We start from the raw sequence: 26,418 nt of genomic DNA, 5'->3' as shown, positions 1-26,418 counted from the left end.
CTCTTGATGCGTGCTATGTGTAGCTGGTTGGTGTACTGAGCTCTGGTGGGGCGATTGGACGTGGTTCTTGATATTGCTTCAGATAAGTATGTGGGAGCAGTGTTAATGCATCTGTGTGTGATGGTAAGGATTTTCAGAGTAATGCAGTATTTGACCTCTAGCCACCGTGCTTCAAGTCTGGCATGGGATATGCGGTCTCTTCTTGGGATGCTCATGGCGCCTCTTAGGTCATTGTTTTGTGTGGTTTGCAGTCTATGAATGTTCTTGGCTGAGGTGCCAGCTAAGAGAGTGTTGCAATAATTGAGTTTAACGCCTATAGTTGCTCTAGCTATGGCCAAACGGTTGGGAGTGGATAGGTAGGGTTTAATGGCATTGATGAGCTTGGTGCCGAGAGCTGAGGCAAAGGCTATGGCGCCGACTTGTCTGTTCATCAAGATGTGTCATGTAGTGCTCAAGTCGGCACGGCTTAGCCATTCAAGGCAGGACTCCTCACATTACTGATAATCACATAGCTGTGCCTCTTCTGTGGTGACCCAAGCAGATTTAAAAACAATGGCATGGAAGGCTCTCCAAGACAATAGCAGTAGATAAATCAAACCCGTCCACCCATAACTTAAGCTCTGGGGAAAAGGGGTACTGGGTGATGGAGGCAATCACAAGTCACTGAAGTGAATCTTTAACCCCTAGTCCTGAGTCCACCCTCTCACCGCCACCAGACAAACACCCACTGCCCCTCCCCACTGCATAAATATTGACAACTGAGATGTACCCTCTACGGGCCCGCTCTCATGAGTCACAGCAAAGAGGAACTTGGAGCAAAAGCAGCATTAATAATTTGGCATACATAAGCTTAAATTGTGTTCCAGGGTAAGGAAAAGAATGAACTACACCTACAGTTATGTCTTGAGTGTAATTTTCAGTGTTGATCTATCCATGACTCCGTGAAAACAATGTAAATGACAGTAATATCAACTATACTTAAAGGGGGAGCGAGGGTTTTAGGGGAGACATTTTAAATCCATTGTCAGTCTTCCAAGCAGGTCTGTAGTGATTCAATGGTAATCCATTGAGAATCTAGAAAAATAAATGCGATTTTTCTTTGCACTTTTCACTGAATCGATTTTTGTTTTATAGTTGAAACCATTCGTTGTGTTGATTTAAAAGGCCATTTCATTTAATAAATTATTTTGTATTCCACATATTGAAAGCAACGTTAGCCACAACAGCTGTAGCTTCACCAACAACCTCTATAAATCATACTTTGGGAATCGACAGGTAAATCATTATGTAAATGTAAGATTATACTTTTTCAACGAAACATGTAGGCAAACATTCTTCTCAAGTAATATTTACAAAATTGCAACTAAATAAATAAAAAAGACTTGCAGTATATTTAAAATTAAATTTTATTTCCCAAAACTATTTGTTCCACATAAAAAACAATTACGTTTGTACAACATTGAACTAACATGTAAAATTGACAAACAAAACTAGCACGTAACATTGATGGATATAATACAATTATTCACATATTTCTTTTCAGAAAATAAAAAAAAATGTCCATGGTTGTGCCCAACTGTAAACAGGCCACTGAGAAATGCTAGTGTTCACTGAACAAAACCGGAAATGGTGACTACTGATGCTACTAACAGATGCGGCCGCATTACACTTTGCAACTGGACAGAATGTCTTCCACCAACTTCTTATACACCCACGCATCCCCTTTGAGTCGCTGCCGTCTTATTCCTACGACTTCCGGTTTGCTCAGTTGGCACACTTCCAGCTCAAACTGCAGCGTTATCTTGCCGAAATCGGACTGTGTTTTGCACTTCAGTTTATAGCTGGGTACAAAAAGATAAAATGGTATACAGTGTTAATTCGGGGAATAATCCCAGATAGAGGGAATGTTGAACTTGCTTTCAAACAGTTGAGAAAACAACACGATCGAAGAGTGGCCCAGTTTATGATGGCCACCAGCACCTACTCATGAGGAGTGACACTATTAAGCAACCATTAACGATCCAATGCACACACTCAGACTCGAGTCGGGTTAGAGGAATTAAACAGATGTTCGCCCCAAAGCAAAGTCAGAGCAATCAATACATATGTGGCACATTTATTTAAATATTTAATAGAAGACCCTTATCACAAATACAAATTAAAAAGATTGAACAAAACTAGATCCAGCAAAACAAAGGAAATAAGAAACTGATCTGTTCAACCGTGGAATAATATAAGATCCATTAATTACTAAAAGGCAATTGGTCTTATTTACATAGGAATGCATAACAGTCCAAAAATGATGGGTTAAGCATTGTTTACAAAGTGCCACTGACATTTTCCACCAGGCCACATTCTTGGAACAGGCTCCGATTCTGCAAGTACATATAAAGCAGTGACTGGATGGGGGGGGTGGGGGGGGCGCGAAGCTCATGGAGCTCCCATCCTGATCCTACATTAGATCCTGCAGACTGTTGGTGGCTGACTATTGGTACGCTGAAAAAATTTGTTTCTGTGCGGCAAAATCGATTTTGAATGCACCTATTGACATTTTTTTTTTCTCCTCGAGAACGTAGCTTGAGAGCCCCTAAGAAGCAAAGATGGCGGACGGTGCCGCGGCATAGAAGCGGAGTAGAGTAGGGGCTCGCCTAAAGCCGGGGTGTGTTGCGCTTGGTGTGGGCTGAATAACTAGAGCCTACATGAGACCGGCGGCCCCCTAGGAAGTTAAACTGCGACACAAGTGATCGTCAGGCGGAGGTTTTCGTGCCGGCACCTGGAGGGAGGCGGGGAGAAGTCGTGCCCGAACATACACCCGACAGAAGCACACGAGGGGCCTGGAAACCGCTGGGCAGTGCAGCTGGGGTCCTGGTGGAGATAAGGGGTGCGGCTGAAGCACGAGTCTGAAGAGTCTGTCCAGCCCAACACGGAGAGAGGATTGCCAAAGACCCGAATCCGAACAGACTGGAACGAGGACACCGAATCCAAACAGACTGGAACGAGGCAAGCCCTGCTAGATCGGAACCTGACGGTGAGAGCTAAGGGCTGGGAGCCTCGTTGGGAGCCTGGACCCGGAGCATATATTAAGCAGAAGACACTGCGAACTGGAGGAGCAGTGGTACGAGGAGTGTGGACTGCGGGCCAGGCAGCACACGCCATACAGCCAACACACAACGGAACAGCCGACACTGGTGGGGACATACCAGTGCGAGGACCAGATCCTGGTACTTGTCACAACTGAATCTGGGTCACCGCGCCCCTTGCAACGACCAATGCAGCTAGAGAAAGGTGACCATGAATAGTGTGTTAACGGCAGGCGCCAAGAATCACTGAGCCGGAGAGGGAGGTCCAAGGACACAGCAAAGGCCCACACACCCGCACTGTCACCTCAAGCCACAGACAGCTATGTAACTTGCGGCGCATGTCGGCAGCCCCCACCGCCACAACGGAATCATCTGCCAGGCGGGACTGATTGGACGCCATGGAACATGGCCGCAGGCGCGGACAAGCCTGAAAGTACATTTTCTGTGCATAAACGGTGCCGCCGATCACCGTTATTGCGCGTAGAGGCACCCAGAAGTGCATGTGGAAGCACCCGACCATGATACTACACTCCATATCTTTGTCTCGGTTATTCATCCGATACTGTTTTATAGGGAAACTCAAGTGACACCGCGGATTGAATAGTCGCAGTATCTTGCCCATATTCAAGTACTGTTACTGTGGCAGATTATCTTTCCAGCTGCAAGTTGTGTACACGCTTCTACACTGTTCACTCATCTACTACCCAGATAGAGTGCGCAAGACTACTTATTCCACCCGCAACCACGGGGAAGGATCATTGACCTACCCCAACCAACTCAGAAGCAGCAATCCTGCACTACAGATTGCGCTGGGTGGCATCATTTGAGGGCAATGCTATAGAGGCTGTACTGTGAACCGGAGAAGACAAAGCAGGTAACGCCTCGTCCGTTACACCCCGAGGTCCTTATCCCGGGTTTAACATTGCTCACTGAAAAAGACAGATTTGTTGGCTAGTTAGCCTCTACTCCGGGGCCGAGGACAAAATTCGGATGCCAAAGTCAGGGGAGCTGAGGCAATGAGTTGCACCCCAACCCAACCGGGCTACCACTAACATACAGGCACACCCCGCCGTGTGGCCACCAAGCCAATTTAATCACTGAGGTGCGCCTAGGACACCACCACCAACTAAATCCACCGCTCAGAACTGTCCCTTTGACTCAATTCTGAGACCTTAGATCATCACCCCATAAGTGCCCAAACAGCCTGCTCACACTCCTACCGAGCACCTGGGCGAATCGCAGGCATAGCCGGCATAAAGCTGCGCGATCAAGCACCCTTACAAGACCGAATGCCTACGCCTCAACCCCACACGAAGCACATTGGGACCGCAATTTACCAGGCAGACGCCACCGAAACGACCTAAGGGTTCCAAATAGCAATGTCCCTCTACAAGAAGAAACCTAAGTCTTCAATAATGGATTCGTTCACGGCGGCCAAACCCAAGCAGCAACAACAGCATGATATCACCACACAACAAGAATCGACCACCATCGATGATAATCCTAAGGACGCACAGTACTACAAGCCATCTCGGCGCTCGGATCGCTTATCAACATCAAAAAACGACACGGTCAAATCGGACATATAATTAATGCTTCAAGGCGCCCGTAATCTGACCGAGAGAGTGACCACGGCGGAAGCAGGCCTACAGGATACTGTCAAGACCACCTCAGATCTGAAAGCTAGAGTCCAAGAATTGGAGATGAAAGTGGCACAACTCGAGGCACGACCGGAAGATGCGAAGGGGCGAGCCTGCCGCAACAATATACGCATAATAGGTATGCTGGAGGACATGGAAGGATTAAACCAGACTGAATTTGTGGAGACCATGCTACAGCAAGCAATTGGGGCTGGAAAACTCACTCAAGGATTCTCAGGAGAGAGGGCTCACAGATCTCTGCAGAAAAGGCCTCCACTTGAGGGGTTCCCCAAAGGGTGAAGATCTCCGGGAGAATCTCCTGAGCCAGCTCCCACTCGTGAGAGATCGTGCTCTGCCTGCTCAGAGCGTCCGCCGTCTCGTCGTCGTCTCCGGCCAGATGAACAGCCGAGATCAAAACTTCCTGCTGGATGGCCCAGAACTCGAGCTGCATTGCCTCCCTGCACAGCGGAAGTGACCTGGCCCCCCTTTTTGTTGAGGTAGTGCATGGCCACTGTGTTGTCCGTCAGAATCAGGACACTCTTTCCACGCACAGTCGGCAGAAAAGCCTTCAGGGCTAGCCTGACGGCCCTCAGCTCCAACAGATTGATATGGAGTCTGGACTCCGAAGGAGACCAACGACCGCTGACTGTCAACTCGTTGGCATGAGCTCCCCATCCCGTGAGGGATGCGTCCGTCAAGATCGTCACCTCTGGCCAGGGCAGCCAAAATGGGGCCTCTTTCATCAAATTGCCTTCAACGGCCCACCACAGAAGGTCCTGGGCGACCGAGGGCGGCACCTGAACAGGGTCCGACAGCCTGCCGGAGGACTGAGACCACTGGAGCTTGAGTGCCCACTGCAAATATCTCATCCGCAGACGAGCCTCTGGCACCAGAAGAATGCAGAATGCCATGAGGCCGAGCAGTCTCAAGAACTCGGACGCTGGGAGATCCTGGGCAAATTGAAACTTGTACACCATCTGCTGAATGTGAAGAGCCCTCACCTGGAGAGGAAAACACTGCCCCAGGGATGTGTCGAGCCGCTGCGTCGGTGTCAAATGGGACTTCTTTAAATTGAGGGAGAAGCCCAGCTTGTGAAGGGAGTGACAGGTGACGGACAGATGATCCAGGACTTGCTCGGGAGAGCTCCCCCTGATCAACCAATCGTCCAGGTAGGGGTAGACGTGAATCCCCCCTTTGCTGAGATGCGCTGCCACCACCATGAGCTTGGTGAAAACCCTCGGGGCGGAGGTCAATCCGAACGGCAGGACCCGAAACTGAAAGTGCGAGTCGCCAACCGCAAACCTCAGGTACTTCTTGTGCCTGGGATGAATCGGCACATGGAAGTAAGCATCCTTGAGGTCGAGAGACACCACCCAGTCCTGAAGTTGAAGGGCCTGGAGGACTTGAGAAAGAGTCACCATCTTGAACTTGTCCTTCCTGAGGAGTTTGTTCAAACCGCGCAAGTCCATGATGGGTCTCAATCCCGCGGCTTTCTTCGAAATCAAAAATTAAGGGGAATACCATCCCTTGTTCCTCTCCGCTACAGGCACCAGTTCTATGGCGCCTTTCTCCAGGAGGGCTTGAATTTCCTGCGCAAGGAGCGGATTCGGACTCTTCAAAGAGAGGTTCCCTGGTGGATTGTCGTGAGGCCTCTGCCGAAAAGGAAGACAGTAGCCGTGGGTTATGATCTCCAGAACCCACACATCCGAAGTAATGGCTTGCCACTCTACAAGATGCTGCGCCAGCCTTCCCCCAACCGGCGAACCATGGGACCTGGCCTCATGACTGAGTGGTAGCAGCTGCGGCGTTGCCTGATGGCAAAGCGGCAACAGCCCGAGCGGCCTTGACACCTCGAGTACCTTTGTTTCCACCTCTGGCACTCTTACGATGGCCTCTGACTGCTAGCTCCCCTCGCTTTACTGAAGGACGAGTAATAGCGAAAGGAACCTCCCCTCCATTGCTGTCCCGTAGGACGAAAAGGCAGAGGTTGGCGAACTGCAGCGGCCAACGACTTCGCTGCAGCTTTGGAGGTCTGCAACCTCTCAAGGCTCTCGTCAGCCTTGCTGCCAAAAAGGTGTTCACCGTCAAAGGGCATGTTGAGGAGCCGGGACTGCACATCAGGAGCGAACCCAGACTCCCACAACCACGCAAACCTGCGCATTACGGTGCTCGGCACCATGGACCGGCTGACACAATCTGCCATGTCCAAACCAGACTGAACGGCCTCACACATGGCATCCTTGCCATCCTGAACCATAGCAAGGAAACCATCACGTTCGTCCCCTTCGGGAATATGTTCAGCCGCTAATGCAACACAGTTCCACAGAGTGTGTGTGAAACGAGACAAGGCACATATGGAGTTGGCCGCCTGAAGCGCCATACCCCCTGAAGAAAAAACTTTCTTCGCCTAGCCGTCAAAACGTTTGTCGTCCCTATCCGGAGGGATGGTAGGATACGACGCCTGCATTGCCGGGGCGGTAGCCGCCTGCATCACCAAACTCTCCGGAGTGGGGTGCCTGGACAAGTAGCAGGGGTCGCTACTGGCTGGATGGTATTTTCGCGACAAAGACTTGCCCACTGCTGGGAGACTCTCCGGAGCAGTCCAAGCCGCCGTCACCCTTCTCTGCAGAGCCATATGAAACGGCAATACCGGGTCAGTGGGGGGACCGAGATCAAGGATGTCAGTGAGATCACCCTGAACGAAGTCCCTTGGGGGAGCTGACCAACCCAAGTACTCTGTGACCCGAGACATAAGGTGCCGGAGCTTCGAGCGTGTCTCGACGACCTAGGCGCCGACGACCCCCTCAGAGGCAGAGCCTCGAGAGAAATAGTCGACGACCTTGACGCCACAGGCGTCGACGTCTTCTTCAAAGACGGCACAGGATCACACGGTCTCGAGCGCGTCGAGGACCGGGACCTGGAACGGGCATGGCGAGAACGGCTACCCTTGCCGAGCGGGACCTCTCCCGCGAGCCGTGCCGACCACCCAAGCCCGAAGGCGTACGAGTGGCGTCTTTCGACCGGTGCCGACCGACCCCACTCGGAGGCGCGGACAGACCGGTGCCCTGCGATTCAAGAATCGCTAGCATCTGCTTCCCGAAGGAAGCCCATTCCTCGGGTGTCGCTTGCATGGAGGGATAAGCGACCCGCTGACGGGTCGAGTCCTTGGAAGAGTACGGGGAAGGCGACCGATGCCGGTGCTTCTGGGGAATGCCTCAAAGAGGCAGAGGAGTGGCGAGACCGACTCCTGGAAGGAGACCCACTGGACTCCGACGATGCGGAGAGTCGCCCCTCGAGTCATCCGTCGAAAGCCCCACAGACCTCGACTTCCGGGGCTTAGACACCAAGCCTACTGACAGCTTCTTCTTGCGTTCCCGCAAGGCCTTTGGCGTGAGCGACTGGCAGTCGACAGTCGTCCGTATCGTGGGCCTCCCCGAGGCACCAGAGGCAGGCATCGTGCAAGTCCGTGACCGACATCTTGGGCCCACAGTCCCCGCATTTCTTGAATCCCGGACGCGGGGTTGAAGACGAAGTAGACATCGCCACGAACAGGTCTTCACAAAAAACCGAACAGGTTCAACGAACTGAGAATTGAAAACAGCAAACTCCAACGAGTCGAGGCGTACCGAGATTCACGAAGCGAACACGTTCGTGGAAAAAACAGAACTGAGGCTATGGGCGTCGTGCGTCCTACTTATCACATCGGGTGACGTCGGCCGTCGGAGGAGGTCCTCGGGGAACGGCGCATCGAAGCAGGACACAGACGCCAAAGATTTTCCAAAGCAGCACAGCTGTGGACATTACTTGTCATAGATATGGAATACGTCGGAGGACCCAATCCCCTCGAATAAAAGTACTTTGTATGTTCATTTGAAACCTGTGTTTAGTGTATTTCCTTGTGGGGTACTCAGCCTCGATATTTAGTTTCTCTTTTCACAGTTGGCGCCCAAATAGAGACCCTCAAGATTGATGCTGGATTGTTGAAGGTTGACACTTGCTATCGGACCGGGATCGGACGGTGTACAAAAGTAAGGGGCCCCTGGATGAGAGGCGACACCTCAGCAGCGCTGCACGATCCGATCCCTGGACGACTAGCCTGTGGTCTGAGACGGCATCTTGACGAGGGTCCACTTATCGAGGCGGGCAGATTTGCTGAAATCACCATACACGAGGTAAGATTAGTTAGGTAAGATTCTTAGAAGTACCGATTGGTCCTCCTTATGTTTGGCCAGGTGAGTCGTGACCCGATTCTTAATTTAACCCTGGCAATTTGAATTTTGGCGCATTGTATCTGCAGACACAATTATTGACCAGGTAACACCAAGAATTTGAGATATGCCTGGGAAATTGTCTACCTGCTTTAGGGCATTATTCCGCAGTGATAGACCATCTTTGGAATTTAGCCATCCGGCACCACAGGAGGGGTCGCCGGCATGTACTATGTACTGTAAGCATGGCATTGGAAGTATAGTATTTAATGATCTTTGGCACAGACAAACCAGACATGCCTCCGTACTTCAGTGGCCAATCAATTGTAGTTTCGAGATCCCTCGCATTGAATATTTGGAGTCAGTATTGTTAAAGAAAGGCTAGACCTGCAGCATTTGATGTTTTACAGAATTGGAAAAAAGAAGCATTACAACAGCTTAAGATTAGAGAAAAACATGGGCGCCGTCATAAGACGTTTGCCGAAAAAGCATTATTATATGATCAGGATAAACAGTCTGAGTCGGCTAAAAATATGGAAAGGGCTTTCTCACTTAGTGTCCAGAAAATCTATCCTTCCAAAGATCTTCATGATTCTGATGAGTTTCTTGAGAAAATATTAAACGAACGAAGGCCTGGTGCCTCTGTGCCACCTCCGTATGTCCCTCTTCCTGCTGCTGTACCTTCCTGCTCAACCTGTTCCTATTCCTTTGACTGTTGTCCTTCCACCTGCTCCTCCGCCTCTTCCTGTCGCACCAGTTATAGCTCCTCCATCGAATTTGCCTATCCCTCTCTTCCAAGTGGTCTTGGGCCGCTTGTAATCGATCATGGTGCAGGCTCGAAGATTATCACTCGCAGTGCTGTTCCACCGGAGAAGAAACGTGAGTTAATTGCATGGGCTAAACATTGTATGGAGAAGGTTGATCAGGCTAGTGTTTTTTCCACACTTTCTAATACGGATAATTTTCCTGAGAAAAAATGTTTTTAATTGAAGGTTTGGGGATTCAGTTATGTATAATGTGGGGAAGATTAAATAATACGGATGTTCCGCAAGAGTTAAGGGATCTAAATACTTTAGCACTTTCCAGAGATACTGTGGAGAAGGTAAATGAGCATGTCGAAAGGTTATTTGAATATAGAAAGGAGTTAGAAAGGATACGGAATGAGGATGATGAAGAGGAAAGTATGTATGTACAGAAACAGTACCTTCCGTGTCGTAAACCGATGTCGGAGGAAATGCGAATTTGTAAGAAAGATGCGATTAGATGGATTTCAGACATATTGATAACTCTAGTTGAGGTATATGACACATATAGTCAATATACGTTGGAAATGCAGAGAAAAGTGATACAGGTAATGGTAGAGTACCTGCAAGATGAATGTGTAAAGAGGAAGATTAGTTGTCCCACAGAATTATTGAATATTTATAAGAGAGCTTTTTCGTTTGACACTTCGACTGCTTTAGCACTCGAATTGGCTCTGTTGCTTAGTGAGCGTTCGTAGTCGTCTACATCTCAGTTGCCTATGAGAGGTTCCTCCGACATTTGTCCCGAAGGTTGAGGTTGCGGGCGATGCTGCACGAGGTATAGCCGCTGTGGACATTCCCGCACATTATGCATCACAGTTTGTTCATGTCCCGTTTTCACGACAGAAAGTGAACACCATTAGACAGTCCATTCCTGATATTAGGAAAAATCCGACAGGGTTCTATAAAGAGATGGAATCCGTTTTGCAATCCTCAGTGTTCACCTTGGGTGACATTGATTTGTTGTTTCCAGTACTCCTGCCCGTAGATTTGTGGAGACAAGTTAGAACTATTGACGATGTACCCGGGTTGGGAGATGCATGGGCAAATTTAACTAGATTCGATGGGGAAAGGTCAGCTGGTGAAAGACCACAACAGGTGATATTAACCTTGCCTGATAGAATCATTGCTAAATTAAAAACCATAATTCCCGGAAAAAATAATTATATGGGCCAAGCTTACTGCCTGTGTCCAAGGAAAGTCTGAGAGTGCTACAGAGTTCTTTAATCGGTTCTAACAGGTATTTTCAGATTTCAGTGGACAAGACTTAGGCACAGAGTCTGGGAAAAGGTTATTTGTGGACAAATTTGTACGCGGATTGCTGCCCGACATCCAGTCACAGATTATGTCCTCTTGGCAGGCGAAATCTCAATCAGAAGTACTGCATATGGCTCAGTATTATGAGAATTGTGTCAATGAAAAAGATAGGATTAAAAAACAGAAAGGCGATTTAAAAACAAAGGTGCTATTGCAGCAAATTGTTAGAGGCCCCAGAGGGGGTAACTCTCAGGTTAGAGGTCATTATGTCCCACAGGGGAATGTGCCCTTGGGTCCTGTGAATATTAATCAATGTGCTTATTGTCGACTAGAAGGTCATTGGCGAGCACAATGCCCCGCCCTTCAACAGAGGTTGAATAATAATATGGGTAGGCGATCTAGAGGTCGCCCAGGTATAGGGGGCCTTGGTAGAGGTCAGTTTACACAGGACCCTCAACAGCCTTTTTCACAGGGCAATCAGAGTGTGGATACTAGGAACATATTCGATCATCCTTCCGCTGCATATTTATCTGAAGAGCTTCCTATTGACAATATTTGGTTTCGTTATGATTGCCTGAAGCAGGGTTTGGAACCTACACCTATACCCGTCAATCAGAAAGGTCCCTACGTTGAAATGATAGTGGGAAATAGGAAACATCAGTTTTTGATGTTCCATTTATCATTCACGGATTCCAAATGTACCACTGTCAGGGCAAACCAATGTTTCTGTAGGGTTTTCCGTTACTCCAGTTATTTGTCCGGTCTCTATACCAGTACCTATTTCTTTGGGTCCTTTTACGGACCAGTGTCCTTTTCTATTGACCTCGGATTGCGGGGAAAACTTGCTGGGATTGAACTTGTTAAAAGAATTAAATGCAGTGATTTATTGTTCTTCTGTTGGAGTACGCTTGACAATTTCACCGCAGCAATCTTCCGCCTCGCAATTTCTGACTAGACCTTTGCCTCCAGAATTCATTGATGTACCAGAGATCTTATGGGCTGTTGACGACAATGTCGGTGTTTTGCAGATTGAGCCTGTTAAGATAGTTTTGAAACATGGAATTGAGCTGCCACGCATTCCTCAGTATAAGATTTCAGTTGAGGGCGAGCAAGCTTTGAAATGTATTGTTTCCGATTTTGTGCACAGTGGTGTGATTGAAGAAATCTCAGGAAGTTTGTGTAATAGTCCGATTTTACCAGTGTACAAGAAAGGCGATAATGTAATTCCATTTCGTTTTAGAATTGATTTACGTGCCATTAATAAAATTGTGGCACAGCAGTTTCCAATTGTGCCTGATGTGACGACAATCCTAACCATGATTCCAGCTACAGCTACTTACTTTAGTGTTGTGGACCTAAAGAATGTGTTTAGTATTCCTATACACAAGGATAGTAGATATTTGTTCGCGTTCAACTTAGGGGGACGCTCGTTTACATTTACTCGTGCACCTTAAGGGTACACAGAGTCCTAGTATTTATAGTAGGGATTTGAAAGAGCAACTTGATACCCCTGAATTGCCCTCTACTTGTACTTTGCTTCAGGACGTTGACGATTTGCTTCTGGCTGCAGACTTCGAGTGCCTGTAAGGAGGGCACCGTGTTACTAATTCATCTAGCTAAGCATGGCCACAAAGCTTCGCTTAAGAAATTTCAATATTGTTGCCAGGAGGTCGCCTATTTAGGCTATCTCCCGTCAAAGGAGGGAAGAAGATTGACACCTGAAAGAATAAAACACATTTCTTGCATGTCTGTCCCAAATACGCAGAAGGAAGTTAGGGCCTTGATAGGTATGGCTTCTTACTGTAGGTTGTGGATCCCAAATTTTTCACTAGTGATAAAACTGATGTTGGCCTTGACGAAGAAGGGCATTTCTTCGCCGTTGCCATGGACTTCAGAACACCAGCAATCGTTTGACTTGCTTAAGACTGCACTATGCTCTGCACCAGTTTTGGGCACACCAAACTATGAAAAGGTCTTTGTATTGTTTGTGCATGAACGTGATGGATGTGCTTTGGCTGTATTAACGCAGGAGCATGGAGGGGAAAAATAGGCTGTGCGGTTACTATTCCTCCGCCCTTGAGCCTGTAGCATGAGCTTTGCCAAGATGTTTACATGCTGTCGCTGCTGCGTCTGTAAACCAGAGTGAGGGAATGGCCATGATTTGACCCTGATGGTGCCTCACTCTGTAGATGTTCTATTGAACCAAACTCAAACGCAACACCTCACTTCCGCACGGTTGACGAGATACGAATTGATCTTGTTTGCCCCTCACATTCAAATTAAGAGGTGTTGTGTTCTCAATCCGGCTGAACTACCTTTCCCGCAAGATACTACTTGCGGCGATGAAGACTCACATGATTGTTTGTATATGACCGAGCAAGAAACAAAGGGCAGGATTGATTTGAAAGATACCCCTTTGGATAATCCGCAAGGAGAGTTGTTTCGTGACGGCTCCGGTTTTAAACTTCCGGATGGTACATCCACAGCCGCTTATGCAATCACTACCTTGAGAACGGTTGTGGAAACTAAGAAATACGCATAATTCTGCGCAGGCCGCAGAGATTATAGCCTTAACCCGAGCTTGTGAACTTTCCGAAGGGCTTGCAGTGAATATATATACTGATAGTTAGTATGCCTTTGGGGTGGTTCACAACTTTGGGAGACTTGTCAGAAAGAGGATTCCTAACCTCACATGGCACCAAGATCCAACATGGCACCCTAATAGTACAACTTCTCTCAGCACTTGCGCTCCCTACTTAGTTAGCAGTTGTAAAATGTGCAGCACATCGCAAGATTGTAGATAACATTGGCAAAGGGAATGCTTTCGCTGATCAAATAGCTAGACAAACTGCTACTGATCTCTTTAAGGAGATATATGTTTCTAGGGAGACTGAAAATGCTAATGTGATGGATGAGGATGTGGGGTCTGTACGGGATATCCAAGCCGATGCCACAGTAGAAGAAACCAAGAGGTGGGCTGAGGGCTTGGGAAAACTTGACGATGGGTGTTGGGTGGACACGGTGGATGGGAAATGGTTACTCCCCGATGCGTACGTGCTTATGATGCGTACGTGCTTATGATGGTTGTACTGGCACACGGTCCTACGCATGTGTGTGCTCAACAGATGACAAAAATGTTAGAGTGTGTTTAACGACAAAATTTCAAAATTGCTCAGCACTATGTCCAGAATTGTATGATTTGCCTACAACATAATGTGGGAAAGGAGACAGCATCCCCGAGGGGAAGTTCTGGGCCACCCTCTGTCCCATTTGAAGTAATTCACTTTGATTTCATTGAAATGGAGCGATGCAATAATTTAAAATATGTATTGGTAGTCATTTGTGCCTTTAGTAAGTGGGTTGAGGATTTCCCTGTTAAAGATGCCACAGCTATGACCACTGCAAAAACTATGTTAAAGGAGTTTTTTCCCTGGTTTGGTTTGCCGAGAGTTATCTGGTCGGACAATGGTCCACATTTTGTCGCCCCTGTAATCCGACAGATATGTACTGTGTTACAAATTGACAAACGGTTCCATTCGGCCAGACATCCTCAGAGCGCCGGACTAGTAGAAAAACACAACGGTATCAAGAACAAACTCGCTGAGACGTGTGCGGGCACCAAACTAAACTGGCCGGACGCCTTACCGATCGTGTTACTAGCCATGCGTACAACCCCTCAAACTAAGACTGGGCTCTCTCCATTTGAGGTGGTAATGGGGAGACCTGCCAATATCTGGAATTTGCCAACATTTCGAAAGTTAAGAGATATTGAAAATGTATTACTTTCAGATTATTGTAGCCAATTGACTAAAAACCTGTATTTGATTTACCACCAGGTAGGAGAGGCCTTACCTGTGCGGTACGAAGGTCTGGCCACGCATACGACCTGGAAGCTGGGTGCTCACTAAGTCATTTGAGCGCAGTTCCTGCCTCGCTGGCGTGGGCCGTTCCAGGTCTTGTTGGTCACCCAAACAGTGGTGCGGGTACCTGGCCGAAAGAATTGGATCCACGCGTCACAAATCAAGAAACTTCCTCACCCTGTGCCACACGTTACAGAAGAAGCAGAACCCCTTGCTGATACTGCAACCAATGATCCTAGAGCAGTAAACAGCACCGAGAGTGTGTTGGAGAATATCCCTAAGCCCGAGAGGCTCGGGGAAGCTGCCATTTTGTTTCCACACTCTCCACCGATTTTGCACCTGGGAACGGCTGTTTCAAACGCAGCCCCTTCGTTTGTCCCGGATACGTTGCTTCCAACGGGAAGCGACGACACATTGCTTCCGGATCAATCAGTACCAGGAAAAACCAGATATTACTTGCGTCCGAGAAAATAGACATACGGCACGGTTCGACTGTGCTTTCAAGGAAGGAAAAGAATCGAGGGCTTACTTTTGCCCAAATTTGAGAAAGGGGATTCCGTTGGCTAGGGTTTTGGAAGGACACAAATCACGCGACCGGGGGGGGGGGGGCGCCAGCAACGAACATTGGGGTTTCCGTTTTGAAGACTACAATGCCTGCTACCGCCGCCGCTCGTATTGGACTTGTAAATAAGGGTGACCAACCGGGACAATGGACCAAATGCCTGGGCCCCGAAAACGTACTGCTGTATTTTTGTAATATTTGGTTTTATAATAGGCTCTGTTGTAGGCCTTTGGTAGTTAGAAGAAGCTTATCCTTTAGAGTTTTCGCTACCGACTGTAAATGTACCCACTGTTCATACACCTTTCGTGCATTCGCATACTTTGTCCCCTAGAGATTCCCAGCACAGACAAAAGTATAATAATACTCTTTTACTTATAATGAACTCTACGCATGCCATTTTTAATAGATCCAATTGTTGGGTCTGTTCACATTTACCACAACACTGGGATAAGGGGTTAGAGGTTGGTATATTCATCCTTTACCGTTACAACTGCTTCCTATGCTTCTCTTAGAGCACTGTTCTTTGGCCGATGGAATGATAGCGTCTCAGGGAACTTTGATGGCACCAATTTGAATAGTTTTGAGAAACGTGTTTTGACTCCCCTGGGATGCTCTCTTTTTGCAAATAGGTGTAGACCGAATGTTGCTTCTATTAGGCCTTCTGATAGACTGTCTCGTCCTTTCCGATCTTTAATTTCCTTTAAAATGGCTCGGATAGGCAATAAGGATGCCATGCCTCCTTCTTACACTGTTAACCATAGCCCCGATTCAGTTTCTTTCTGCATACAGAGGAATGGCACGCGGTCAATGGGAAATTTTAAAGGTTGTGCCAACGTTGCAAATTTGACTGGGGAAGACAGACCTTTGTATGTAGGCGAACCTGTATTTTGTTTGCGGTAATATAGCGTTTCCATGGTTGCCCAGGGATTGGCAGGGAACCTGTTATTTAGGGATCCTGTTACCTGGGGTGTTCATAGCGAGAAGTTTCGAAGGCTCTTCCACGGCGGGATGAGAATGGCGATACCCCGGCACAAGTATTAGGAGACATAGCAAAATCAGTTGTGCCATTTTGGGGCCAGATAGCGAATTCAGAAGATATCAGGAGACTAGCGAGAGTACTGGAGAGAACCATCAACCGGACCACAGATATACTCTATAATATGACATTAGAGCAGAAAGCAATAAGATTAGTAGCACTCCAAAATGGAATCGCATTAGATGTCATTCTAGCGGAGCGTGGTGGAGTATGCAAATTAGTGGGGTCCGCTTGCTGTGTTTTCGTACCAGATTCCTCCCCAACTATCTTTAAGGCAATACAAAATCTGCACGTCCTTGGTTCTGAAGTGCATGTTCCCGAGGGAAACTGGGATCTAACCGCTTGGTTCTGGGACTTCTTGCGATCTTGGGGTTGCAAGGTACTTTCGGTTTTATTAACTATTTTAGGAGTTCTGTTGTTCCTCTGTTGCTGTATTCAGTGTCTGCCTGGTATGTGTTCGATGCTAGGGGGATGTTGTGCACAAGCGATAAATTCGATAGGAAATGAGGTGTATGCCTCGGATAAAACTTCCAAAGAATATGTGTTAAGATATATTGGTAAAAGACCTAATGGCAATAGAGATTTCAGATAGTGATTCAGGGTACATGGATACTGATACATGGAGTTATTCGTAAGGAGACCCAAAATAGTTTTTTAGCGCTTGGCATAGGCCAAAAGGAGGGTTTGTCGGAATAAAAAGTATATCGTGCCTCCTATTGTAATAAATGTATTATTATTGGCCTACGACAAGCTGCTCGAAAGTCACTTGCGAGATCTGTGTTGCAAGGTCCTGACCTTTAATCCATGTAGGCCGCCATTTTAGGTCAAACCGCCATTTTAGGATTTATGTGGAAAAGTCACCCTGTGAGCTAAAATGGTGGACGATGTCATTGCAAAATACAACATGGCCATCTTGACCTCTGTACATCGCTAATGTGTAATCTGCCTGCAGGCTACTTGTTGGTCATGAACTAAGACCTCGTCCTACATTGACCTATGTGTAAAAGGATTACTCGCGCAATGAAACCAATCCACGAGTATATATTATGATAATGTATTTACACATTAGACAAAGAACATCTGTTTTACTATATTGTATTAATGTTTAAGAAGACCTGCATTACAAAACTTAGAATACACAGGTAATGCATATGCTTATTGTTACATGTAATAAAGAACAAACCAGTTAGATGTGGTTATTTGAGACTCGGCAACGAACCCTAGAATTGGTGATGTATAAAGTAGAATATTAACCCGCAGAGGGGTTGGCCATAGCACTCACAAAATGTATAAAAAGCGAATGCATTCTAATGTACAGTCTCTCACTGAACACACAACCATGCTGGAGTTCGTTGTGTTGTACTGAGGGCAGATCGCTATTTGACTTTGCACTGTTTTGTAATTGCATTCGATAGAGAATAAAAGTACTTTGTATGTTCCTTTGAAACCTGTGTTTGGTGTATTTCCTTTTGGGGTAGTCAGCTTCAATATTTTGTTTCTCTTTTCACAGCCCTGACACCTCTTGAGCGGAGCACCTTCATTAGCTACCCTTGGGAGGAAAATATGGGACAGGACCAAGACACTCTTGCACCTGGAACATGCATACTCCCCTGAAATGCTGATGATCTCGGACCTATGCAAAACCAGAGTTGACCTAACGACTATCAGATTCTGGGAAAGAAAAGGGCTTTACACATGGGGGGAATTTACATATGGATGGCACCTTTCACGAATTCACACCACTATAGTCCGAAGATGGTGTACCTAGTGGTCAATTCCTATGGTACCAGAGGATTTAGAGGGTGGCGCGGGTGAAGTGGGATGTATGGCCTGAAGAACCAGAAGCAGACCCCTTTGTGACATTACTATACAACCGCAGGGAGGGCTGGAAACCGGTATACCAAATATACGGTCACCTAAGGGACAACCCTAACCCCCATAGCTCTGAACTGAGATCCAAATGGGAGAAAGATGAGGCTGGAGTTGACCGACAGAGTGGGATAAGGCACTAGCGTTCCCAAAAGAAGTATCCAGGAACACCAGGTTTAGATTAATCCAACTGAACGAATTATATCGCACATACCTGACTCCAGATAGAATGGCAAAGTTCAACAAACAAGCTCACCCTACCTGCACCTGGTGTAAAGCCGACAAGGCAGATCTTGTACATATGTTCTGGGAATGCACCAAAGTTTGGTGTTTTTTGGGCCGAGGTGGAACAAATGTGTAGGAAGGCAGGCATTTCCCGATACGACTGATCCCCTAGTGAAGGCCTATTAGGAATTTACCAGACTAGCTAAAATTAAGCACATTGTAAAACTCATGGACATCGCATGTGTGCTAACTAAAAGAACCATCGCAATGTCATGGAAACAACCTGGTGGCCCACAATATAACTCATGGTACGGAGGGTTGGAGCGCTGGGTTGAAGCTGAAACCAAAGCTTGGGAGGATAGTGTCTTTAGATCACCTGAGGATGCAAGTATGGTGCTGGACACCTGGAAAACACTGACGTGGAGTACGTTTCGTCCCTTTGACGACAAACCCCCCGATCAACCCACCGTTAATGGAACTTAAAACTGCAGATGAACTGGGAACAGGTTATTCCCCGAACCCGGATTTCTCCCCTTCCCTCCCTCCCTCCCTCCCTCCACTCCTTGCCCTTACCCTGCGGACCTCGCCCCTACCCTGGTCTCACTCATACCGGACTACATCACGAATCACTCGGAGATCGTAATTGTTGGTTTATGTTATTGTTCTGTTAATTTCATCTGCAATACTTAATGTTATAGCATGCCTGCTCAGGCATGCTGTTGTTGTAACCTTAAGAGATGCCAATAAAGAAATTTAATTTTATTTTTAAAGCAGTGACTGGGAACCACCAATTATGAATAGCAATGGTCCGTTGCTCAGTCGTCCAGAATCGTCAGTCATCGCTTTAAGTCGCATGCAGGGGGGCCTCTTAAAGGGTGCGTGGCCTAACAGGTGGCGATGGCTTAGGGAAGTTCCACTTACTACCTCTCCTTTGGTTCCTTAATTGCGACAGACTTGGCCGCGAATCCTTTTGCAGCGATCATCACCCTGTCAACTGCGCTGAAAGAGTGATGAACCCTGCAACTCTTAAAAAGGGATGTGTGGAGGGTGTCAGCTCCAGAATTAAAGAAAATTCAAGGCGGATACAAGCCAAGTTCTTTTCCTTAAGTCTGAAGCTCTCACTTATTCGCGAGAGCTACAGGCAAAAGTGTCCTTGCTTTTTGCAGTACAATTAGCTGAGGCTACAAGGAGACGTTTTGGAGCCTTGGAACCACACTGTCGCAGAAACCCTTTCCAGAGACTGCCACGGTTCTCAGACAGATACCACTTAAAATATTAATACTTTTTTGGTGCTCGCTAGGGGATATGGGCACCACACTCCTTTCCCAGACCCTACGCTTTAACTCGTAAAGACAAACTCATTAGGCAGGGAAAGGAGGCCGGGTTATACGGACTAAGTCGGGAGGGCTAATAAGAGTACACTCCTTGCCTCTACCTCAACTTCTCCTTGGAGACCTCAACATCCACCTAGATGCTTCTAATCCCTCCTGTGGGCTCCTCCGCAACCTCTACGACACTCTCTCCATTCTTCCCTCTGGTCCAACACATTCTGCCAGACACACCTTGGATGTTCTCATCTCCTCAGACATCCCTTCTCTAACCCTCTCACCACTCCTCTCGGACTGAACACTTTCTACTTTCTTCTCACCTGAAACTGTGTCCCTCAGGCAAAGCCCACCCCAGCACTTCCCCCTATCTTCTTGGTCACTCGGCCTATGAAGCTTGTGTCTGTGATGCCTTTGCCTCCATTTTCTCTGCTCCTCCTACTCCTGCAGCAGACTGACACTGCCCTTGCTAACCTGCATCTCTATCTCCAACACTCTGGACATGCTTGCCCCCAGTCATGAGAATCCACCTGAAGCCTACCTCCAAGTGCAACTCTTGGTACGACTTCGACCTCGCCGCCCTGAAACACAAGTGCAGGGTGGCCTAGAGGAAGTGGAGGGCTTTGGAAACATCCTCTGACAAAAGGCCTGCTGCCTGCTCCAAAGGCAATACAGACTGACTCTGTCCTGTCCAAGAGGAGAGTTCACATCCAAGGTCCTCTGCGGCCTCCAACACGGCCAAACTCAATCTGCAAGAGCTGGCCAATCCTTCTGAAGTCTCCACCTCTCCTTTTCCCTCCCATGTCCTCTGTTTGGCTCAGACTTCTCACTTCACCAGTAAAAGAGGACACCCAACAATGTTTCTAGACTAGCTTGATCTATGAAAGGGTAATCCAAACAGGTGTTTCCCTGCTCCTCCAGAAGCACCAAAAACCACATTGACACCCTTGACGAATTCTGCAATCACTCTTTCACAGATTTGGCCTTTGCCCTGTCCCCCTCAAGAGCTCCCTTGTGTTCCTCCTCCTTAAAAAAGCCTTCTGCCGATCCTTCCTGTCCGGCAAAATATAGCCACATCTACATCACTCTTTCCTGGACAAACTACTGTAAAAGCTGGCCATCTCCCAGCTTACTCGCCACAATTAATCTGTTGGTGGTCTCCATGACCAGCAGTCTGGCTTTTTTTATTTAGAGGGAATAATTCCTTAACACAGGGAAGTGTCTATGTTCATCTGTCAGTGAATTATGGCCGGCTGAAAGGGCAATTAGAGAAAGAAAAGAAAAAAAAGAAACTGACACAGACGGACAAGATTAACCCGAGTATACTATCAATCATGTGTCAATTCCAGTCAGCGCCTGGGTGACCAGGATCTCAGCATTCCGAGGTCAATCAATGGTGAGTCCACACAGCCAACCCAAATGAGCCACACCCATTTTGGTAGCACAGGTTAGCAGGGAGATTGCAGCAGCACGTTTAATTTACAATGACACACACGTGTTTAACTTTGTTGCCACTGGAAATTAATCGCCACCAGGCTTCCATGTCTCCATCAAGAGGTGCAAATTGGCCGAGGTGCTTTGAACGTAGGTCGCAGTTAGCTTGGCATTCGAGAATTAGATGTTTTAAAGTTTCGATATGCACTAGACAAAAACGGGATAAATTGTCCTTAGATAAAGCATCTTTTCTTTGCCATAAGATTTCCATTGTTTTCATGATGTTTAGACGAAATCTCAGGAATAGCTCGCGATAATATCGCGAGTAACATCGCAGCAGGTAGGGTGATTGTGCGTTTAATTTTTTGTGATCCGGACTCAGCCATTTTGTTGAAGCCAACTGATCGTGTGCTTCCAAGTTAATCATCCATGCCCAGGCGTCAAATTTTCTTTTCGCATGTTGTGGCCGAATAAACAGATCATAATGACCAATTTCCGCAGCATTAACCCATTGTTGCGCTCTTGATCGCCATAGATCTAATAGGCAGTCACAAGAGGATTCGTGCTCACTTGAAAAAATACAATATGCCGCTGGTTTGCTGTTTTCTGTCATCTTTCGCATCAATGCAATGGATTTCCAAATCATGTGGCTATAAAGAGAATTCAAGTACAATTCATGTCGTAAGGTAATGACAGACACACTTGGGAAGGTTTAGTGCACGTCGCCAGAAGCAACCCTCTAGCTGATTCCAGGTTTGCTCTTTGATGTGCCAGCTTGCTTTTGCGCCAAAGGTCAATATCGGTACTAGCTTTTGCAGATAGAACATTATGATTGGAGTTAGCGAAAATTTGCCAAAACTTATTTATTTTGGCTGCTTCAAGAGCCAATCTTAAACATTTTACTTTCAGGTCTTCCACCCATGGGTTTTCATAGAGCGAGTTGTTAAACTGAACTCCTAGGTAACGTATTGAGTTCACTGATGACAAGAGCTGGCCACCAACCGCCCATCTGAAGGCTTTGTCTTTCCTACTTCTCACATGGCCAATTGACACGATTTTTGTTTTTTTCAGAGTTTATTTGTAGCTCATTGATCGATAGATAGTCGTAATGACAACGAAGAAGTCGCTGCAAACCAACTTGAGTTCGATCCATCAAAACCAGATCGTCAGCGAAGGCTATGTGTCTTATAGCGGTATGGTTTATTTTAGGAGGAAAGCAGTGGGCTTGATCTAAATAGGGCGGTAAATCCGCTAGAAATAATTTGAACAGATTAGCTGCCAAGGGACACCCTTGCTTTACCCCTCTTGTTGTTATGATTTTATCAGATAATTCTCCAGTCTTGTTAAGACGCACTCGAATCGAGGTATTGGAGTAAAGAGCCATTATTGGATTGAGTATACCAGCTGGACACTTCCATTTTTGTAATTTTAACCAAAGCAGATTACGATTTATGCGATCAAAGGCTTGCTTCATGTCAATGAAGGCCAGATGTACCTTGGTGTTTGCTTTCTGGGCTTCCAATTTCAAGATGGTTAATATTGAAAGGTTTACGTCAACGCCCTTTGAGAATCCAGTTTGGAGGTCATCTAGGATACCGGCCTCATAGGCCCAAGTTGCCAACTTCGATCTCAAGTTTGATCCAAAAATGTTGCCAATAGAGTCAAGTAGGGCGATCGGATGATAATTTTCGGGAGAATCCCAACGCCCCTTCTTGTGGATCGGAACCACAATTGCAGTTAGCCATGATTCAGGCAGTGATTTGTGTTTGGTCATTTTCTGAAACAGGCATTCAATGAATGGAGCCCAAAACAGCGTGTTTTTTCTTTTTAGCATTACATTACTAATCAGGTCAGGACCGGCTGCGCGTGAGTTCTTTAACAGTTTGATTGCGCGAATTATGTCCTCAAGCGACATATCTGTGTTCCATGGCTCGCCTTTGCACCTGAGCTCTAATTCCATTTCATGGTTCTGGCTGTTGAAGACTTTAGTGAAATGCTCACGCCAGATATCGGCTGAAATGATGTTCTGTGTTGAATTCAAGCTATTTGCGTGGCCCATATTCAAGATTTGCCATATGTCGCGTGTGTTTTTAGTTAGCATGAATTTCATCATTAATTCAGCCCAATCTTGCTCCATTATAATGCGATTGGAGGTTGCCCAATTTCTATACAATGCACGCCTTTCCCTCACTTCCACTAGTAATTTGTTTTGAGGTTTTTTTTTTTTTTTTAATCGTCCCAAGTCCCTTCTTTGTTCTTTTTTTTTCTCGTGCATGAGCTTGCAGAACAAATCTTTGACTTTTTTGTTGTGTTTTCGAACCATTATTGTCTGTTATATACATCGATAGAAGGGGGGTATAATCCACCCCGAGGGGCAAGCTCAGAAGTTTGTCAGTTAGGCAGCCAATCTGATTAAGACTGATCCGCAACCGATTTCCACCCATGTTTGTTTCAACTGGTAAGATGTATAAAAGTGTGGAAGTTGATGTGGCCAGCACATATTCAAGGTTTAATAACCTGTGGTCACTATTGGACATTTGTTGGACATGCAGTGTGTTGATCTTTGATTCGAATGATCGAGATCCAAATATAATCGATGATGCTGTGCAAGGGCTCTCTATGCCAAGTTGGTTGTGCAGGTTATCACCTTTAACCGCACCGTTTAGCATTACACAGTTGCGTATTTTCATTGCCTTAGACCATTTTTGAGCTCTTTCTCCAATCTTTTCTTTGGAAATCAGATTATAGATTTGATCGTTTGGAACATATTTAAACCAGGTGCAATTTAGATCTCTGCAGCATAGGATTGTTAAATTACTGTACTTTAAGGTTGCTTTATCCATCAAAGAGCATACGGCGTCCATGAATTCCTTCGTGCTTATGTTTGCCGAATTCCAATAACAGTTGATGATTAGAAGCGATGTTTTTTGATTCAACGTTATTGCACATTGAGTGCATTATTGTTCCTTGTACAAATGGATTTGGATTAAATGCTTCTGGTGTTGACCAATTTTGTGACAAGCGGACCATAGCTATAAGTCCTGCGCTTGGACGGCCTTGAGCATTTTTAATGGCTGGATTGACTAATATAGTAAAGCCATCTCTCATGGGAGCCTCAGACAGCCATGTCTCTTGTAGACAGATGGCCAACACATTTCCAAGTGGAACTTCAAAATCATTGAATAAATGACTGAACCCACGAGTGTTCCAAGAGAGAATGGTATAAGGGACCTCCACGAACGTCAATCATGGCTAGACTGGGGCATGTACTCTCGATCGGCTCACATAGTGCTCTGTGCGACCCAGAGTGCCAACTGAGCTCAAGAGCTTTCGAAAATTTGCGACGTCTTCAACTTTTTTAGCAAGTAATTGTTCGTCAGGCCTCTTGGAGAAGTTATTTGTAATTGCGGTCTCTGGTTCAGTTGAAATGTCGAAACCAAACATCAGGAGGTCATCTGCAGCTTTCATTAAAGTATTGCGGACCCCAATTGAGTTGATGTGCAGCAGAACGGAATCAGAGCATTGCTCTGTGACATAGTCAACAATTTTGATGTCATCAGTGTCAATCGACCGCAGAGGTGGAATGTGTTTAAACAGCCTTAGAACATTTGTGCGGTTCAAATTTAGCTCGTTGTCATCGCCAAGAATATTTTGTAATCTTAATTTATAGTTACATTTTGGAGCTTGCTGGGATCTACTTTCAGGACCCCTTTGTTTGGAAGTTGTCAGCTGTTTACGTTGGTTTAAGATTAGTTTTGGATTTAGGTTCAAACCCTCCAGGGCAGGTTTGACTGACCCTTCTTCTGCCGCACTCAGCCTTGAAGGTTTGACTGCCCCTCACCGCTTGGGCATGGCACTCTTTGCAGGAAGTGAAGTGTGACGGGGAGACCGTGGCGAGGGCAAGTCTACCTCGCCACAAATTTGAGACGTTTCATCATCGCCTGAGATGGAATAGGTTGATAAGTGTCATAAATCAGACGAGGAGGATTTCACTGAAGCGGCGGATGAGCAGTCAGAATTTATGCGCCGCCGTTTGGCTCCAGGTTTCGAAAAAGGAAGTTGTCCAATTTTTTGGGTCGGTAAATTCTCAGTACACGATTTCACGTTACGCTTGAATAGGCCCAGTCTTGGTGGAGTTGATGAAGCTTTTGGTGGATGAATGTATAGCTTGCTTTGGATTTGGGCCCGACATCGTCTTTCCCCTTCTTAGATGTACCGAGGACTTCGCACTGGGCGCACAAGCTTTCCTTTTTGGCACAGCACCTACGTCACCTGTTTTAGATGGACCTGAGAAAATGCCAAATGATGAAAATGGATTATTGGGAAGAACAGTTTGTGGCACGAAATGATTTAGAGAGCCAGCATCCTTTGGAGGGACGGCATTTATCAAGGCAGACAAATCATTTTCCATGAGAGGTATTACATCAAGTGATGGTATTGAAGTTACTTTCGACAAGTCATCTGCACTTGTTGTTGCCATACGTGCACTGGGTATGGAAGCATTTGAGGCAAGCTTTGGCTCAGAAGTTTGTAAGCTTACATCCAGAGATGAAGGCATCGAATTTGCACTCCTGGATGATGAAGGGTGCGTGACCATGTTAGCATTTTCTATTGTGTCTGATGGTATGAATTGTTTTGCTAAGTCTGCACTCGCGTCCATGAGAGCTGTTAACAGATTTTCGTTTCTCCCTTGAGTTGAGATGGAGTCGCTTATACTCTATTGCCAGCGTGAACATGAGACTTCTTCTAATTGCATTTGTGGTTTTGTGAACATGATGAAGTTGTCAATTCTATCAAGTTTTGTAATGAGGTTCAGTAACATCGCTCCCTGGTCACGGATGGTTTCATTCATAGTCTCATACAGTTTTACAAAAGGAATCATTGCTTGAGAAGAGGCCGCAAGCACATTATTATGGATTTGAATAGCAGCGGCAACTGATAAACTGGATTTTGAGCTTGGGGTCTTTCAAGATTCATTGGCAGCACTTGTTTCGTTTGGTAGATCCTTGCTTGGGGTAAAGAATGTAGGCAATGACACTAGGGTCATGGTAGCACTCACTTTTTTTTGCTCGTTTTCCCTTCTGGACAGTTTCCTACATGTTGCAGTGTTTGAGATTGC

The 26,418-nt window shown here is 46.5% G+C and overlaps 1 protein-coding gene across 3 annotated transcripts in view; it reads right to left on the bottom strand.

The window, feature by feature from the left end:
* Nucleotides 1-1,388: 1,388 nt before the first annotated feature.
* Nucleotides 1,389-26,418, bottom strand: part of MELK (maternal embryonic leucine zipper kinase) — a 711,420-nt gene continuing 686,390 nt past the window's right edge. For all 3 annotated transcript variants that reach the window (XM_069630471.1, XM_069630473.1, XM_069630472.1), the window contains exon 18: nt 1,389-1,841. In XM_069630471.1, coding sequence (XP_069486572.1) covers nt 1,664-1,841 — 178 coding nt within the window. In that variant the 3' untranslated portion in view covers nt 1,389-1,663. The remainder of the gene's footprint in view (nt 1,842-26,418) is intronic.

This window comes from Ambystoma mexicanum, chromosome 6q (assembly GCF_040938575.1).
Source record: "Ambystoma mexicanum isolate Mex_15411 chromosome 6q, UKY_AmexF1_1, whole genome shotgun sequence".
In the NCBI taxonomy this organism is placed as follows: Eukaryota; Metazoa; Chordata; class Amphibia; order Caudata; family Ambystomatidae; genus Ambystoma; species Ambystoma mexicanum.
The sequence above is the reverse complement of the archived record's forward strand: the minus strand, read 5'-3'. Positions and strand labels throughout refer to the sequence as shown.